This window comes from Geotrypetes seraphini, chromosome 18 (assembly GCF_902459505.1).
Source record: "Geotrypetes seraphini chromosome 18, aGeoSer1.1, whole genome shotgun sequence".
Classification (NCBI taxonomy): Eukaryota; Metazoa; Chordata; class Amphibia; order Gymnophiona; family Dermophiidae; genus Geotrypetes; species Geotrypetes seraphini.
In genome coordinates this window covers 38,512,460-38,530,651 of record NC_047101.1, presented here as the reverse complement: position 1 = coordinate 38,530,651, position 18,192 = coordinate 38,512,460, and the positions used below count along the sequence as shown (strand labels likewise).

The 18,192-nt window shown below is 41.0% G+C and overlaps 1 protein-coding gene across 1 annotated transcript in view; it reads left to right on the top strand.

The window, feature by feature from the left end:
* The window catches only part of IK (IK cytokine), a 68,712-nt gene that overhangs the window by 31,742 nt on the left and 18,778 nt on the right, over positions 1-18,192 (top strand). Inside the window, exons 8-14 of the mRNA XM_033927219.1 lie at positions 3,378-3,424; positions 3,916-4,079; positions 11,500-11,608; positions 12,837-12,876; positions 13,533-13,764; positions 16,437-16,455; positions 17,477-17,555. Of these exons, the coding sequence (XP_033783110.1) occupies positions 3,378-3,424; positions 3,916-4,079; positions 11,500-11,608; positions 12,837-12,876; positions 13,533-13,764; positions 16,437-16,455; positions 17,477-17,555 (690 nt within the window). The remainder of the gene's footprint in view (positions 1-3,377; positions 3,425-3,915; positions 4,080-11,499; positions 11,609-12,836; positions 12,877-13,532; positions 13,765-16,436; positions 16,456-17,476; positions 17,556-18,192) is intronic.

The following is an 18,192-nucleotide window of genomic DNA, read 5'->3' as shown; positions in this document are numbered from 1 at the left end:
CTTCCGCCCAGGATGCTGCCAAAATGTCCAAATTCGGCCCCGGTTGGCTGTCCCTGAGGCTTAGGAAGTGAAAGCGAAGTGGTATTCTCTGTTGTGCTCAAAGACTAAAAAGTTCAGAAAGTGCTTCCCGACTTTCCTCTGTTAAGTGTTCTGCTGGTAAAGCGTGAATATAATGTCGTATCTGATAATAAGCAAAAATATCCGATGCCGGTAAGTCAAACGTACGACTTAATGCCGGAAAAGTAGCCATCCGTCCCTCATCCGAAAACAATTGAAAAAGATATTGTAATCCTTTCGTTTCCCATCTTTTAAAGGAAATATTTTGTAATCTAGGCAAAAATGAACAATTGCCCTGGATGGGCAAATACATAGAGACCCCAGGAGACAACTTAGCAGATTTACATACCCATTGCCAGGTCCGCCTAGCTGGAGCAAATATAGGGTATTGTGCCACCACTGGGCGGAGCATCGGGTCAGAGACATGTAAGAAATAGCTGATATAAGGGGCTAACAAAGATAATTCTAATGGAGTAGCAGTAAAATAAGAAGTACCTCTAAACCATTCATTAATATTAAGGGGTCACTCGGAGAAATTGAGAGGGGACAGGATTAGAACAAATGCGAGGAAGTTCTTTTTTACCCAGAGGGTCAAGAGTCTCCAACCCGTCCCCCCTCCCCCATTCCTAGTCAAGTACAATTATAGGCCCACACCAAAGTGGCCCTAGAGGTGTGAGAGATCACAAAATAATGCCTCCCCAGGTCCCGAGTCTCCACCTGGACCCTTTAGTAGAAGAATCTCAAGATATACCTAGAGAAGGAGTATTCAAGTGGTTAACAGCATAAACATTTTTTTTTTTTTTTTTTTTTTTAATATTTTTTATTCTTTTTTTTAAATTCTTACATCAAGTGAAATACATGTAATACATTCAATTATGAAAAAACACTTGAAATTATTATTAAATGTTCTTACAATGTGAATTAAATAAACCCTTTATCAGAATTTTATATCATATTAATATTACAATAGTTTTCCCTCCCTACCCCTTCTATATGTTCTATACATGTGTTATTATATCTGATCAATAGAATAATTTGTCAATGGTCCCCATATTTTATTAAATTTTTTAATATAACCTTGTTGTAAAGCCAATACTTTTTCCATTTTATATATATGACAAATTGAATTCCACCAAAAAGTGTAATTCAATTTAGTGTAATCCTTCCAGTTCTGAGTAATTTGCTGTATAGCGACCCCTGTTAAAATTAATAAAAGTTTATTATTGTTAGCTGAAATCGGACTTTGTGTTCTCATTGCTGTTCCAAATAATATTGTATCATATGATAGTCCAACATGATTTTCTAATAAATTATTAATTTGGGGCCAAATTAATTTCCAAAAGGAATTAATGCAGGGACAAAAGAATAGTAACAGCATAAACATTAATTATAAAAGAAATTGTCAGTAATAATATAACCTGTCATAACATAATCAACAGTACCAATTCATAAAACAGATGGAACAGATAACGCTGAGGAGCCATAGTCCCTGTGACTCCCCGGTGCCACCAGACTGAAAGAATAGTGGCAACCCAAATTTGGTATGCAAACCAAATCAGTCGTCCCAATCAAGTAGGGTCCGATTGGTAGCACATGGGTGTTCAAATAATTAGCTGCCTCCAAAGAGGAATCAAAATTATGCCATTGGCCTTGGTAATGGATTTGCAGAACTGCAGGGTAAAGGAACATAAACCGTATCTTTTTCTATGCCAGAGTAGAGCAAAGTGGATAAAACAATTTTCTTTTCTCAGTCAACGCCACCGAGTAATCTTGAAAAATCCGCACTTCAGAGTCCTCATATTTCAATGAGTCCCGTATTTGCGCAGGATTTCAACTTTGTGGTTGTAATTAAGTAGTTTGGCGATGACCATCCTCGGACGCATCTCCTGGGCTTGCTACCTTCCCAACCGATGCACCCGTTCCAGGCGTATGGGGCCCATTCCGTCCCGCATGGGAAACATATCTGTAAGCCAGGTTTCCATAGTTTGTAACAGCGCAGATCCTGATATCGTCTCCGGTATGCCCAAAAAGCGACGGTTGGATCTGCGAGAACGATTTTCTAAATCTTCAAGCCTCACAGCCTGCGTACGTGCTAATTTTTGCAGGTCTTGAATTATTTTATCGTGGGCCCCCTGTGTATCATCTAGCCTAGAAACACGGGTTTCAAGGTCCGTTGTTCGGCGGTTGGTGTCTGCAAGTATATTTTCTAGCAGAGTAACTGCTCAGACAGGCGGTCATTTCCAGGCTGCATTGCTGCTATGACCGCCAGCGTGATGTCTCGCAGCACCTCTGGTGCTAGGTGGCTGACCGCGGCAGGATTTGTTGGCGCCATTTTGTCCGCGACTTGAGGGGGACGTTCGCGGTCTTTTTTTGCAGTTCTCGTTGTCATCGGCGGCACGGGAGACAATAAAAATCTGTCTATGTGCCATTACCTTAATGATTATTGTCTCCCAAAGGGCTCTCGCACAGCTCGGGGCAGTGAAGATTATCAAGTAGAAACTCGAGGCCCGGGAGCCCAGGCAGCACACGTCTGCCTCAGCTACTGCATCATGTGATCTCCCTTCCTGTATCCAACTTAAAATAGTTTATATAAATGTTTTTTTTAAACCTATTGTACTTTTTTTTTTTGTAAATCTTTTTTCATCACGTACAATAAGTATGATAATACATAAACATTTGCACATTGAGACTATCACTTAATATTCAGCAATAATACCAATCATAAAATCTTATCTCCCTCCCTTCCCACCCCTTCATAATAAATAATTAAATTACTTTGTATAAGATGTTATACTTAAAATCCCCCCCTCCCTGAAAAATTAACTTTAAGAATTAAGGGAAAAAGAAAACCATTTGTGTTTACCCGTTCCCACTTCAATGAGGGTTTTATAGATTGTATAGGTGTACTGCCTGCATGGAGGAAAGGAGCAAGGGGAGAGATGCATATCTATGAATTGCTTCCTAGGATTTTGTTCTACATTTAACTGCAATGATAGTAAAGGATGATATTAAGGAGGTTTTAACTTTTTAAGTTGTTTTGATTTATTGTATAGTGTGTTATTTTTATGTATGTTATCTTGGAAACCACTGAGACTCCAGGCGGTGTATACATTTAAAAAAAAATAAATAAATAAATTTGCCTGAGAAGAGGGAGGATAGTTGCCTTGTGCCTGCCTAGGTATGAGCGATGCAGAAATAGAAGATTAGATTAGATTAGGATGCTGAGAAAAAAAAAAAAAAAAAAAGTAAAAGTACCTGCATGTAATAAATGTAAACCTCTTTGGGTACCCTTTAAACTTTTAAAAAACTTTTTTTTCTAGGAAAGATGAAGATCCAGAAAATAAAATTGAATTTAAAACTCGCTTGGGTAAGACTAAACATTCTTTTTCTTGGACATATTGCTGCAAGTTTATTTGACTGTAGGATAATTGTTCTCTTAGCCCAGAGCACGTCTGAAGGGACAGGATATATATGCTGGGCAGTTCAGCGACTGGAAGATGGCTCAAGAACAGGGGTTCTCAACTCGGTCCTCGGGACTCACCTAGTCGGTCAGGTTTTCAGCATACCCACAATGACTCCACATGAGGGAGAGAGTGCATGCAAATTTATCTCATGCATAGTCATTCTAGATCTCTTGAAAACTTGAGTCATTCTTGGATATCCTGAAATCCTGAGGACTGAGTTGAGAAACTGCTCTAGAAAGAAATATGGATGGTTGTATTGTATTGATGGTTGTATTGTGAAATTTAAAAATGATCATTTTATTTGTAATCGAAAAGGACCCTGAATACCTTACTCTGATGTGGGGATCCAGATTTCATCATCTTTTTACATTTATTATTTCTTTTGCTTGTTCAGGTCGCAATGTGTACCGTAATCTGTTCAGGAACAAAGCTTATGAGAGGAATGAGCTTTTCCTTCCGGGGAGAATGGCATATGTGGTGGATTTAGATGATGAGTATGCAGATACAGATATTCCAACCACACTGATCCGCAGCAAGGCTGATTGTCCTACCATGGAGGTAACATGCATGACACAGCTCCACTGCGTATTCTGTGTCTTTCTCAGCGATATTCTGCTACAGTAGTTGATAAAATTAGATCTTACAATTCTACTGATGAGAGAAACCTATCTAGTTTTGTAAGGCAGATCCTTTTGCTGAAGAGTGTAAACAGGCCCACTGCTGTGAACTGTGAAATTTTACACTTGCATTTTGGTGGCAATTGAATAACAGGATGCCTTGCTTTAGATGCCCTTATATAGCTTACTGATCGCGCATATATAGCTTACTGGCATCTGGGCACTAAGGGCCAAATTCTATAAACGGCGTGCCGGTTGTAGGCAGCCAACTGATTCCTAACCAGCCAATTGGGACACATGTTTTTTTTTTAAAAAAACCTCGCGAGGCAGGCCACCTATATTGTAGGCACCTCCGGGAGCCTAGGGAGACACGTAAGTTCGCCTATGGCTAGGCATGGGCGTGCCTTGGCCTGGAAGTAGTCTTAGGCGGCCGTATTCACCTCCCTAGGCCCACGGTAGATGCGTACAATGTAAGCTAGAAAAATGCTGGCCTACATTGTAAGCAGATGCGGCCACTGAGCTTATCATAGCAAGGGATCTTCCTGCCACGATAAGTTGAGCAGCCACTTGCCCCCCCCCCTCTTTGGAGTGGCCTAAAGGATCTGGCCAATTAGAATTTTAGGCCACTCCCAGTGCATCCAGAATGCACTTCGAATGGGGCCTAAAAGTCCGGTTGGCCCAGGTGCCTAAGGCCAATTAGGGCCTAAGGGCACCGGGAAGGGGCAGGCCCACCAGTTGGAGGCAGGAAGGATGCCTCCGGACGGCCAACAATTTAAGATCGGGGGGTTTTCTGGGGGTGGTGATTTGGCAGGGGAGATGCCCGCAATGTTCAGGTGGGTGGGGGTGGGGTTCCGGCAGGAGGGTCTGGGCATCCCTCCTGCCAGAGGTCTTTGGTTGGGGGGGGTGCGGAATGCTGCTAATCTTATCGTGACAGGGAAATCCCTTGCTGCAGTAAGATCAGCGGTAACCTGATTCTCTAACCGGCACCTGTGACATGGATGTCGGTTAGAGAATCGGGTTATTAGGTGGGCTTAGGCAGACTGGGCATCCTATGCAAAATCCAGCCCTAAGAATCTGCTATAGAATAGGAACATAAGCCAGCATCAGCCTAACTTTATGTACCAACAGTTATACCAGTCTTAGAGCTGACTTCTGGTCTGTAAGTGTGACTAGGATTTGTGTAACAGGAGAGATGTGAATTGTGGAGGTCCCTTGATTCACATGAGCAATTGAGTCTAAGCTGGCAAAGGAAGCATGTACATGATCTGGAGTAAGTGGAAGTAGGCCTTGGGCCTAAGGAATTGGCGCCTTCAGAATTTGGCACCCAGGAGCTGCTTGGGCCAGGACCATGGAATAGAAGCAGCATCTTTTCTTCTCCTCCTTCTCTTCCTGCAAACAGAATTCTGCAGGATGGAGGAATTCTTCGCTGCACACAGAATTCCCACAGGAGTGTAAACTTAGAATTGTAGCAGAGAAGCTTCAGCTTATACTTATCAATCAGTTTGGGGTATGAACAGTTTCCTGGAGGAAAGGTCCGTAGTCTGTTGTTGAGAAAGACATGGGGCAAGCCACTGCTTTCTCTGGATCGGTAGCATGGAATGTTGCTATTTTTTGTGTTTTGGCCAGGTACTAGTGACCTGGATTGGCCACCATGAGAACGGGCTACTGGGCTTTGATGGACCATTGGTCTGACCTAGTAAGGCTATTCTTATGTTCTTATTCTGTAGGTTACATGCACGTATGTGGGTGCCTTGCCCATACTCTGTTCCTGTGTATGCCCCCCTTGCATTTAGACATTATAACACTTATACGTGTATCCCGATGGAAATATCCCATCTAAACACTATTCCGTTTATGTGCATATACTAATAGATGGCAGTATTCTGTAAAATTATGCACCCTGTTATAAAATTGCTCTTCTGCATGCAAAGTTTGTTTTACTTGTGGAAAATGCCTCTTGCAAAATATAGGAAGGGGGCTGTGCTTGTAAAAAGTAGGTGCACAGAAAGCATCTTCTTTTTGCAATGTGAACATGGATATTCACTACTACTACTGCTAATCATTTTCTATAGACATACGCATTGCTGTACAAATTATTTGCAGATACTTTTTCTGCCCCTAGTAGGCTCACAATCCTAAGTTTTTGTACCCAGGGCAATGGAGAGTTAAGCTACTTGCCCAGGGTCATAAGGATCTCAATCCACTGCACTAACCATTAAGCTACTCCTTAATGTGACCCTGGATGTACACACATCTTTATGCATGCCTCAGAGCAATTATAAATTTACCGTATTTTTTGCTCCATAAGACACACCTGACCATAAGACGCACCCTAGATTTAGAGGAGGAAAACAAGAAAAAAACAACATTCTGAACCAAATTCTCCCTGCCAGGCTCTGCACCCAACCCCACACTCCTTGCCAGATCTGCACCCTGTCCCCCCTGCTTTCCAGGCTCTGTAACCTGTCCCCCTCTTGTGGTCTAGTGGTAGGCCAGGACAGGGCAGGCGGGGACAGAGCACAGGGCAGTGCCTAGTGGTTGGCAGGCAGGTTGGGACAGGGCAGGCAGGAAAGTCTTTCTGTTTCCTGCTCAACTTTGGAAAATGCACATCTCTAATACCTTTACATTTTTTATTTCCTCTTTTTTTTTTTTTTTAAAGCAATTCACATGTCCAGCACAAGGCCTCTTGCCTCAGCTGTACATTTGTTGTAAATTTAAAATAGTGATTACATATACAGAATGGAAAGATCAATAGCGGTGCAAAATGGAAATTATAAAAATTTCATTAAAATTTGGGAACCATTAAAGTCCTTTTGTCATGATTGATGCCATTTTCTAATATTTCTATATTTAATATGTAAGATAAGGGTGGGGTGGGGGGAGGGTTTCTATTACATGAAAAATAAAAATTACTAAAAGGATTTCAGGATGGGAGAGGGAGGGTTATATTTACAACTATAAGTTATAATGATAAGATGTACAAGTGGTTAAATCTATGTTATTGTGTTGCAATTTTTGTACACTTGATGAAAGTTTTAAAATGAATAAAGAATTATAAAAAAAAAAAAAAATAGTGATTAATTAACTGTAATTCCAGCAGGAGGGCCCCTTTCCCCAGTACCTTTCTGCAGATTCAATAAACGATGCCATGCAGTGCCTACATTATAGGCACCACTTGGCGTGGTTGTCCAAAAAAAAAAAAAAAGCGCCATTTATATAATGACGCACAGCAGTGCCTAAACAGACTTAGACATTGCTAGGCATCCTAGACATAGGTGCCACTCCATTAGGCTAGCTTTTCACTCTCCTAATTTGGCAGTGCCTATGTCGGACGCCTAAGTCGACCATGCCTATTTTTTAACATAGGTGTTGTTTGGTGTGGGAGGGCGCCTCCATTTAAGCATCGCTAGGCATACTAAGGGGTCTTTTTATCAAGCCGCGCTAGCGGGGTTAGCGCGTCGGACATTTCATCACGCGCTAACCCCCGCGGCCGGCTAAAAAACTAACGCCTGCTCAATACAGGCGTTAGCGGCTAGCGCGGCAGGCGGTTTAACGCGCGGTATTATGCGAGTTAAACCCCTACCGCAGCTTGATAAAAGGACTCCTAAGAGTTTGGCGCCAAACTCTTAAAATTGCTTAATAATTTTTTTGATTGGCTTAAAATCAGCAATGGTCAATTACCACACCAATTAAAAAATTAACATTTGGTGTGGCTGCAATTACGGCGCCTAGCAGCACCTAATATAGACATTGTTTATAGAATTTGGGGGTAAGGGCCCATTTTACAAACCTGTGATAGTGATGCTGCTGTAGTAAATGCACCAAAGAAAAACTGCAGACGATGTACACGATGCAGGCAAGAATTTATTGTACCAAAGTTAAAATGCAGTAATATAAAAACCTTTTTACCAACCAAGAGACCCAACACGGTCCATGTTTCGGACAACACGCCTTTGTCAGGGGTCCTAATAAATAAAAATTGATATACTAAACACAGGGAAAGAAACATGCAGTGAACTAAAGATTAATAAAAATTATTAATCTTTAGTTCACTGCATGTTTCTTTCCCTGTGTTTAGTATATCAATTTTTATTATTTTCTATTCTTTTATTTTGTACTGTGGTCTCTCAATATATATCAGTGGTCTCCAACTCAAACCCTTTGCAGGCCACATTTTGGATTTGTCGGTACTCGGAGGGCCGCAGAAAAAATAGTTAATGTCTTAAAGAAATGACAATTTTGCATGAGGTAAAATTCTTTCTAGTTTATAAATCTTTCCTTTTGGCTAAGTCTTAATAATAATATTGTCATTTATAGCTAAAGAGACATATGATCAAGAAACTGTTTTATTTTACTTTTGTGATTATGATAAACATACCGAGGGCCTCAAAATAGTACCTGGCGGGCCGCATGTGGCCCCCCAGGCCGTATGTTTGAGACCACTGATATATATCATCTATCCCTGTTTATGTCACATCATCACCTTTTCTTTAGGCATGGCATGACAACACCTTTTTTCATTTCACTTATTTTTTTTTATATTGCCTAAATCATTTCAGTATTGCATTTTTATTTATTAGGACCCCTGACGAAGGCGTGTTGTCTGTGTTGGGTCTCTCGGTTGGTAAAAAGGTTTTTATATTACTGCATTTTAACTTTGGTACAATAAACTCTTGCCTGCATCGTGTACATCGTCTGCAGTTTTTGTTTGGTTCTCCTGCAGATTTGGTTAGATTTCTTTTTGTTGCTCTGTAAATGCACCAAAGACCATGGGAATTTAATGGGCTTATGTGTATTTAACGCAGCAGTCCTATTTTATTAGAGATTATATCTTTACTAAAAACTCACCTTTTGAAAAAAACCTTTTAAGCCAGGTGATTGCAACACCATGAAGGTCTACTGGACTCTGCAGTAGAGAATGACACGGGGAAAAATTTATCACCGTTCCCTGCCCCGTCCCCGCGAGCTCATTCCCTGTCCCCACCCTGCAAACTCAGATCCCACCCGCACAAGCCTCAAATAGTTATGATTTTATACTGATCTTATTTTATTAAAGTATAAAAAGAGACATATTCTGTACAATTGTAATTTTATAAACACAAATAATACAGAGTAAGGATCAACAAAACCCCTGTCTCCCCTCCCTTTCACAAATATCCCCTCCACTATTGTGAAAACTGAACAAACCAAATTACTACAGAATGCTACATAGAAAAATCAAGCTAACAGAATACTTCAGTCACACATGGCAGGACTAGTGTTAGGGAAGTGCAACTAGGGCAACTGACCCCTGGTCAGAGAGAGATCCCTAAGCCAGCGGGAAGTTAAAGAAGCACAGCCTGGGCTTTTCGGTACCAAGTTATGTCTAATACCAGCTCTAGCAGGATACATATTTCAAATCTGAAATATTCTAATCACAAAATATAAAATAATTTTTTTTTTCTACCTTTTGTTGTCTGGTAATTTTATTCTTCAAATCACATTGGTTTCAGGTTTTGGTTTCCTTCTGCCTTCATCGTGGCATGGCTGTCTCCTGAAGGTAAAATAGGCCCAAGAGGAGCTGGGGAGGAGATGCTGAGTCTGACACGGGCACAATTTTTTTACCACAGGAGCAAGACTTTTCACCGCTTCCATGGGTCTGTGAAAGTTCTTGTCCCCATTCCTACGTTAAACCACTTGCACATGTCCCCATTACACAAGATTTACTGCGGTGACCATGGTTTACCACGGTAAATGGTCCCCATGTCATTCTCTACTATGCAGTCTATTTTCCTCTATCCTGTCATCCCTCCTTCCCTCCCGTAATTTGTCCCTTAACATTTTTCCTATCTGAATTTCTGCTACTTTTCCTTTCTTTTATCTTTCCTATTAAAATTGGCATTCTTTTCTTATTTTAATATAAACTTTAAGTTTGCTTAGTTATTATTTAAGGTATATCAAATAAAGAAAATCATAATCCATAATGTATCAATTTGAAAACAGGTCAAGGCAGTTTAAAAGATGCAATTCCCAACTCTTTTAAATCCCTAAATTGTCCCACTCTTAAACCTGCACTCAAAACTCCAAATATCCCCACCCAAAAAACAAAAGAAAAATCTGCCACCCCATCTCCAAAACATAATCCCCAGTAACTCCTCTGCCATACTTCACAACTGCCTAACCCCCCAAAAACTACTTCCCACAACTACCCGTAAACTATGCCAACCCCTAAAAATAACCCCTTTACAAATACCCCTTGCCCCTAAAAATACATAGACTGGAAATGAAACTCCCCTAAAACTAATCCACTGGTAATGCCCCGCCAAACCACAAATTGCCCCAAACCAAAACTAGTCCTCGCAACTACCCCTATGTGGTTCAAAGTTTCCCGTCCACCTAAAATTTCCCAACCCACAAGTGCCATCCAACTCTTCCATCCTGCCTCACAGACAACAACATATGAAATTCATAGACCCCAAAGATGCAAATTTTACCCCTTCCCCCTATATTTATCCAGCATCGGGCCATGCAGTGACTGCCTGATGCTGGCAGTCCAACCAGATATTCAATTTCAGGTTGAATATGTGTTTTCATTTTTGACTGCAGCAACTTAAGCAGTTAAGTCGATATGAAGTGCTTAGTTAAAGATAGGCCTGCTATTTATGAGGCCTATTTATGGTGCTGAATATTCACACCTAACTGGCTTTGTCGTACTGGTTAGCGACTGTCCACTAAATGCGGATAGTCAGCAGGAGATAACTGGTTATTTCCCACTGAATATACACAATTAGGTGGTGTAACGCTGATAAATAGTTTTAAATATCAGCCAGACAGTGAATTTATATTTCCCTGTTTCTTTATATAATTTCTTTGCCCTTTAAAAAAAAAAATAATAATGGTAATGTGAAAACTACTTCAATGATTAGATATTTTTCTTATTGGCTGCTTTAAGTATTGCCAAGTAATATCTGTTGTTGTGGGCGGGGCCACATTAAACCGTTGTCAAACTTTGCAGGAGCCCTGTGACATCTGCTCAGAACTTAGGAGTTAGGAGTGCAACCGTTGGCATTTTTCTAAAAGTCAGACTTTTGTATTCATGTTCGGCAGGTTGAAGAGTCACAGCTGAGGTCAGAAATAGATAAGTTTTATGCTGGGAGGTCTTAAATAAATTTAATAGTGTAGGGCTTGCAAAAAAAAAAAAATATTGATAATTTTGCGCTCCGCTAATTAAGATGTATTCATGGCTCTAATTAATTTAGCAAAGTGTACAAAGGCAGAATGATCCTAGTGAAGTTAGGATGCGAGTAGAAAATGAGTACAAGAATTAAATCCTGTGAAAAAATATATCATTTTTTATTACAGATCTTCTCTTTGTTTTACAGGCACAGACAACGCTTACAACTAATGACATTGTTATCAGCAAACTGACTCAGATCCTGTCATATTTAAGGCAAGGAACCCGCAATAAGAAGATGAAAAAAAAAGACAAGGGTAATTTCTTCTTGAAGTTTGCTTCCTTGATTTGTTTCTCTATGTCTTGCTGCATCACTAAAACAGAGATAAAATATTCCTTGCAAACTCATCAAGCTGATTTACCTGCCAGGTTAATGTGCAGGGTTCGAGAGCTAATCCAAGGAAGATTGTCCTGGAGGCGTTATGGTGATGAACACTATTTAATATGAGCTTTTAATATAGAGATATAAGCAATAGTGTTCTATCTGTGCTGGCGAAGAAGAGGTTTGTCCTGAACCAGTGTGTGTACAGGTGAAGTTAAAACAAAGAGAACTGCAGACAGAAGTACAAAGATGCAGGCTAAATTTATTAAACCAAAATCATGAATGTGGTTGTACCAAACCAAAGGACCCGACACGGTCCGTGTTTTGGTAAACATGCCTTCATCAGGGGTCCCAGGTGGATAAGGTTTCAAATAAGGGTGGAAAGGGTAAAATTTGTATGTATTATTGTTAATTATGACAGAAATTCAAGTGATGTATTTAATTTCAATTGTCAATTTATTGATACACTTGTTGTAAGATATAAAAATGAATAAAGATTTTCTAAAAAACAAAAAACCACAAAACAAAAACTTAGCCTGATAAAATAGCAGTGACAGCAATGAAAGCTGTCACTGCTATTTTATCAGGCTAAGTTCTTGTTTTGCGGTTTTATTTGAAACCTTATCCACCTAGGACCCCTGATGAAGGTGTGTTTACCGAAACACGGACCGTGTCTGGTCCTTTGGTTTGGTACAAGGTGGTCACATTAACCGCATTCACGATTTTGGCTTAATAAATTTAGCCTGCATCTTTGTACATTTGTCTGCAGTTCTCTTTGTTTTGGCTTGTGCTCTTTTTACTGCAGATTGTGTTGGATTTCTCCCCCTTGTTGTTCGCTGTACAGGTAAAGCTTGCAGATTTTCAAGAAATTTGTGTTTTTTGTTTTCATTACGGACATTTTAATCAGATTCTTATAAAGCAAGAGCAACGGTGAAGATATTTTTTTTTCAGTTGTCTGCTCTGTCTGGCTAGAAAAGATACCTCTTCCCCCCTCCCCTCCCTGAAATCATAAACTGCAGGTTTGTACCAGTACATTTTTGGTGGTAATCTCTATTGGAGATTCTCTTTTTAGTTACCTTGGCTCTGCAGAGTTGATGTAAAGAAATAGACCAGTGATATGAGAGGACAATTTAGTTTACTAATGAATTGTCTGTCATTTGTAGGAAAACTGGATGAAAAGAAAGCCCCAGAGGCAGATATGAAGTAAGTGGATTGTCCGTCATCCTTCAGTCTGTATTGAAATTAGATTTCTTCTACAGTCAACATTTATGATTCGAAGCTTTTCAAATGCTCTGAAATTAGTGGGCTGGACTTTACCAGTGTTTATGGATTTGTGCCAGCATTTCTTTACCTCATCCTGTTGAAAAACAATACAAAGTTTTCAGTAATGTAAATGTCAGGTCTGTGGTTAGCCTCTACTCTAAATCTGGCCCTGGTTGATCCTCGTTGTGAAAAGTTGTTATGCCTCAGAGGCATCATATGTGTCCATTAGAATGGAGTCAATACTAATGCATCCCTTGATTGGGATTGTACCTTTAATCAGTTTCCCATTTCTTTTTAGTAGGAGTTGACTCCGTTGTTTACTGCAATGCAGCTTCCCTGTGTTCTTCATGTTTGAACCGATCTCCTTCTAGAGCTGTCCTGTGGTATTAGTGTTGTACTTGACTGCGGTGGGGACAGGATTGTCCCCCCATGCAGATTCCAGCACTACCTTTCTTTGCTTTCCATCTACTGACACCTTTTCTAGGTAGCCTCAAGGCAGCTCTTAAAATTCTAGATTAATTTCTGAATAGCTTTTTAGCAGTTGTTAACAATGTTTTAAAGTATCGCAATTCACAGCCAGTACTTATCCTTTCCAGCATTTTTGAAGACATTGGAGATTATGTACCAACCACAGTGAAAGTTCCACGAGAGAAGGACCGAGAGAAGCATAAAGAACGGGAACGTGACCGAGTTCGGGAGAAAGAGCGAGATAAAGAGAAGGAGCGTGAACGAGAACGAGAACGAGAAAAAGAGAGGGAGCGGGAACGGGACAAGGAGGAAGAAAAGAAGAAACATAGCTATTTTGAGAAACCCAAGGTTGATGATGAGGTAATGACTGGGTATCAAATCCTTTAATCCTCTAATCAAGATCTGGTGTAGATCCTTAATGGTATTTCTTACTAAGAAATGCTGTAGATTGTATGTTTGTTTGGAAACAGTTTTTTACTATTTTACTCATTTACTACTTAAAGTTAATATCTGAATTCTGGCTTATAAATAAATCAAAATCATCAAATCTGGGATATATTGTATATTACCATATATACTCGAATATAAGCTGACCCGAATATAAACCAAGATAACCTTTTCTCCCCCCAAAAAGGAGGAAAAAAGGTTCACTGAAATATAAACTGGGGGTATGTGGGTGTGTATAATATTCAAGTGCCCTGCCCTGCCTGGCTCTGAACCCTGTCCCCGTTCCCTCCCTCCCTGCCCTGTGAGGAAGGAAAATAAGGAGTAAGAACTTTCCTTTTGATGCCTTGCAGGCCTCCACCGGACACATGCCTTCATCAGGGGGCCCTAATTTGAAAAGGATCAAACCAAACCGCAGCTGAAATAAACTTACCGTATATACTTGAATATAAGTCAATCCGAATATAAGTCGAGACCCCTATTCCCCCCCCAAAAGGAGGAAAAATGGTTGACTCAAATATAAGTCGGGCGGCTTAATATTCAAGTGTCCTGCCCTGCCAGGTTCTGAACTCAGCCCCCCTTCCTGCCAAGTTCTGCACCTAGCCCCCTTCCCTTCCTGCCCTGCACTCAGTCCCATTCCCTACCAGGCTGTGAACCAAGCCCCCCTCCCTGCCAGGCTCTGAACACTGTTCCACCTTCCGTGTACCCTCTTCCCCCTAAAAAGAGCCAATCTCATCAGTGATGCCACAATGGCTTGATTGTCCTGTACTCCCCTCTGCCCTCTAACCCAGCCAGAAGATTAACCCTTCCCCTTAACTTAAACCACCTAGTGGTAGGCCGGAACAGGAGGGATCCCTCCCGTCTCCTGCCCCGGCTGACACTAATAATTACCACCTTCCCTCCCTCGTGTACCTGTTCCCTGGTGATCCAGCATGTATCCCATGCTGAAATCCTCCTTTGTAAAGGTAGTAGCCAGCGGCACACTTGGGCCGACACACAGGAGCGAGCTTTTCGTGCTGCCGGCTGGCCCTGCGCCGCTCCTTGATAGGCTGCTGCGAGAACCGCGAATCCCGTGAGAACTTGCGGCAGCCTATCAAAAAGCGGTGCAGGGCTGGCCAGCAGCATGAAAAGCTCCTATGTGCCGGCCCGGGTGCACCGCTGGCTACTACATTTACAATCTTCGGGAGGATTTCAGTGCGGGATACATGCTGGACCACCAGGAACAGGTACGCGAGGGAGGGAGGGTGGTAATTATTAGTGTCGACCGGGGCAGGAGACGGGAGGGATCCCTCCTGTCCCGGCCTAAGGCAGGCCTGCAGGAAGTCTGGAAGGGTTTCGGGTGGTCACTGGGGGATGACCCAAATATAAACAAAGATGCAGGCCCAAAAATCCCGGTTTATATTCGAGTATATACGGTAAGCCTGTGTCTAACCAAATATATCACTAGAAAAATATCTCCGGCGATAAATTTGGTTAGACACAGGCTTAAGTTTTATTTCAGCTGTGATTTGGTTTGATACCTTTTCAAATTAGGGACCCCTGATGAAGGTGTGTTAACCAAAACACGGACCGTGTCGGGTCCCCTGGTTTTGAAAAAAAGGTGGTAACACTAACCGCAACTACAATTGTTTTAATAAACCTAGCCTGCATCTTGTTTGTTCAGTTTGCATTGGTCCAGCAGAAGGCTTTTAAATTTTTCATCCTCATAAAGCTTGCTCTTCAGTGGTGGAATGGAATTTGTGCATCTAATGCTACAACTGGGAGTCTCCATTTCGGTGCCTTGAGGATGTCTGGTTGGGGCCTGTTCTATAATGGAATCTAAGTAACTTGTTTCTGTTATAGAATACCAGTGTAATCTGGTATTGGTGTGCCTGCAGTTACTGGAGATGACGTCAAACAGCAACTTTTATTCATAAAGGAACATATAAAACCACAAATACAGGAGGACCCAACAAGGCTAGTGTTTTGGCGACCAAGCACCTTCCTCAGGATCCAATCAGACACTTGAAAGAACAAGTTAATCTTGGTATCCAAATGTGTACAAAAATGATAAATCTGATTCAGGAGGACCCTTTCGCCAAAGAAGTGATCAGCATCCTTATGAATAAAAGTTGCAGTTTGACTTCATCTCTAGAGTGGAAGCATCTTTCTGTCCTTTCTCTTTGGCTCTACTGAACGTACCGTGGGAACATTGCCTATTTTCTTTTGATGTGCCTGCAGTTACACTAGCCATAGCACTGACATAAGTGTGGATGCTGAAATGTGTCAGGAATTCGTGTGTCCTACCATATTCTGCAAGCCTTGCCCTTGGGAATTCCATGTACCATGGACTATTAAGTGGGTATTTTGCAGACTAGTGCTAGCATTTAAGCATGCAAGCATTAATATTTTAGACATTTAGATGCTCCTAGATTATACAATTGCCATTCACATGATCAAGTGTCATATTAATGTTTACTTATTAAGAAAGACTCTCCTTAAGCTTTGAAGGATAAAAAATTCCATGAAAAATGCAAAAATAACCTTATTTTTAAGTAATGTTCCTATAGACACAAATTAACTTGTTTTTATATATTTCTCTCCTTTAGCCTGTAGAGGCTGAGAAAGGTAAGTTATGAATATTTACTTGCTTATTTAACTTCTCTTTCTAAAATTAGTGGTAGGAATAATATAGAGAATACAAATTAAATGCAGCATGTATACAAATTACTAATAATGAATATTACCTAAAAATAATGAAATAGAACTTATTGTGATGCTGAATTCTTATCATATGGACAGCATTTAAAAAAATAGAACCAGTAATCACAGTTTTAACTTTAACATTCCCCCCCCCAAACACACACGCATACACACAACCCCCCCCCCCCCTCCAACAAGCCAGAACTGATAACCAGATAGGAAGGCTCCTACCGGGCTAAATTCTGATAACTGACTTTGCCACCAGTTAGTACCACAGAATCGTAGCATAGACCACTGCACATTATTTGGTTAGTGCCAGGGTAGGCTGGTGGCAGAGTTGTGATGGAGTTGAAACTTACATAATTAGTGGTGATATTCAGTCTGCTAACTGGGTGAGTGCCCATATAAAGTTAGGTTAGCAAAAAGGCTATCCTAACTTTATCCAGTCACTGATCTGAATATGGTCCGGCACTCAGATAACTTGAAGTGGCTTCTTAAAGACCTATTCTGTGCTGGTGCTGGATTAGGTCTCTCATTGCATATCTGATTCAGATTGAGTCCACAGAAGTCAGCACCTTTAAATTCTTTGACCACTTCAGGCTGAATAACGGGAGCTGGAGGAGCAGCAAGTATTTAAGGCCAAATCTGAAAGTCATATATTATCCCCAGAGGTGTTTACTCTAAAGTGTTTTCCAGAATCCTCCACCTGCTGTTCCTAGAATTTCCCTCCACTTTGTGTGCTGCAGCCCTTCTCCACAGAGCTTTTACTCCTACATTAACACTTGATCAAATGGGATAGTGAGTGGCCTACGTCCTTCTCCAAGAAGTATAGGAACCCAGGAATATAAGAGTCCTTTATGTTCTTGGATTAGGGTGGGGGAGGGAGAGACTATTTTTCTTGTCAGATTATGAAAGCCTAATTTGTTTTGGGGTTTTTTTTCTTCAGGGCCAGCCTCAGCCAAGGACCTGATTAAATCCATCAATGAGAATTTTTCTGGAGCACCTGGATGGGAGGGTGCAGATCCATATCCTTTTAGTTTATACAAATGCGAATACACTGGCAGTTTCCTGAATCCTAACCTTCATTCCTTTTCTGCCTCATGGGATCTTTCCTAAATCTACAATGTGTTCCAAGAAAGCCCCACTGTCTTCTGACTAAAGTAAAGAACACCGCAAATAACTTTGAGTGCAGTCCCACCTACTGTGCCTGTCGTGCAGATGGCCTTCCATTCCTATAATGTCTGTTAGAGAATGACACGGGGAAAATATTTGTCCCCGTCACCGCCTTGTCCCCGCAACCACCGTCCCTGTCACCGCCCCGTCCCCACGACCACTGTCCCTACCCCGTCCCTGCGACTACTATCCACGCAGCATCAATACAAGCCTCAGTACTGCAATATTTAGCTTATTCCTTCCTTATAAATCAAAGTTCTGGCTGCTGAACTAGAGAAAGAGATTTTCAGCTGGCAGGGCTTTGTTTATAAATTTTTATCAACACAACTAATATACTACTTTATCCTAAAGAAAAAAAAAAAGGAAATAAATAAATAGAATTTTTTTTTTTTCTACCTTTGTTGTCTGGAACTGCTTTCTTCATCTTCTCATTCAATTCCTTTCATCCACTGTCTGTCTTCTCTCAGCGTCTTCCACTGTGCCTCTCCC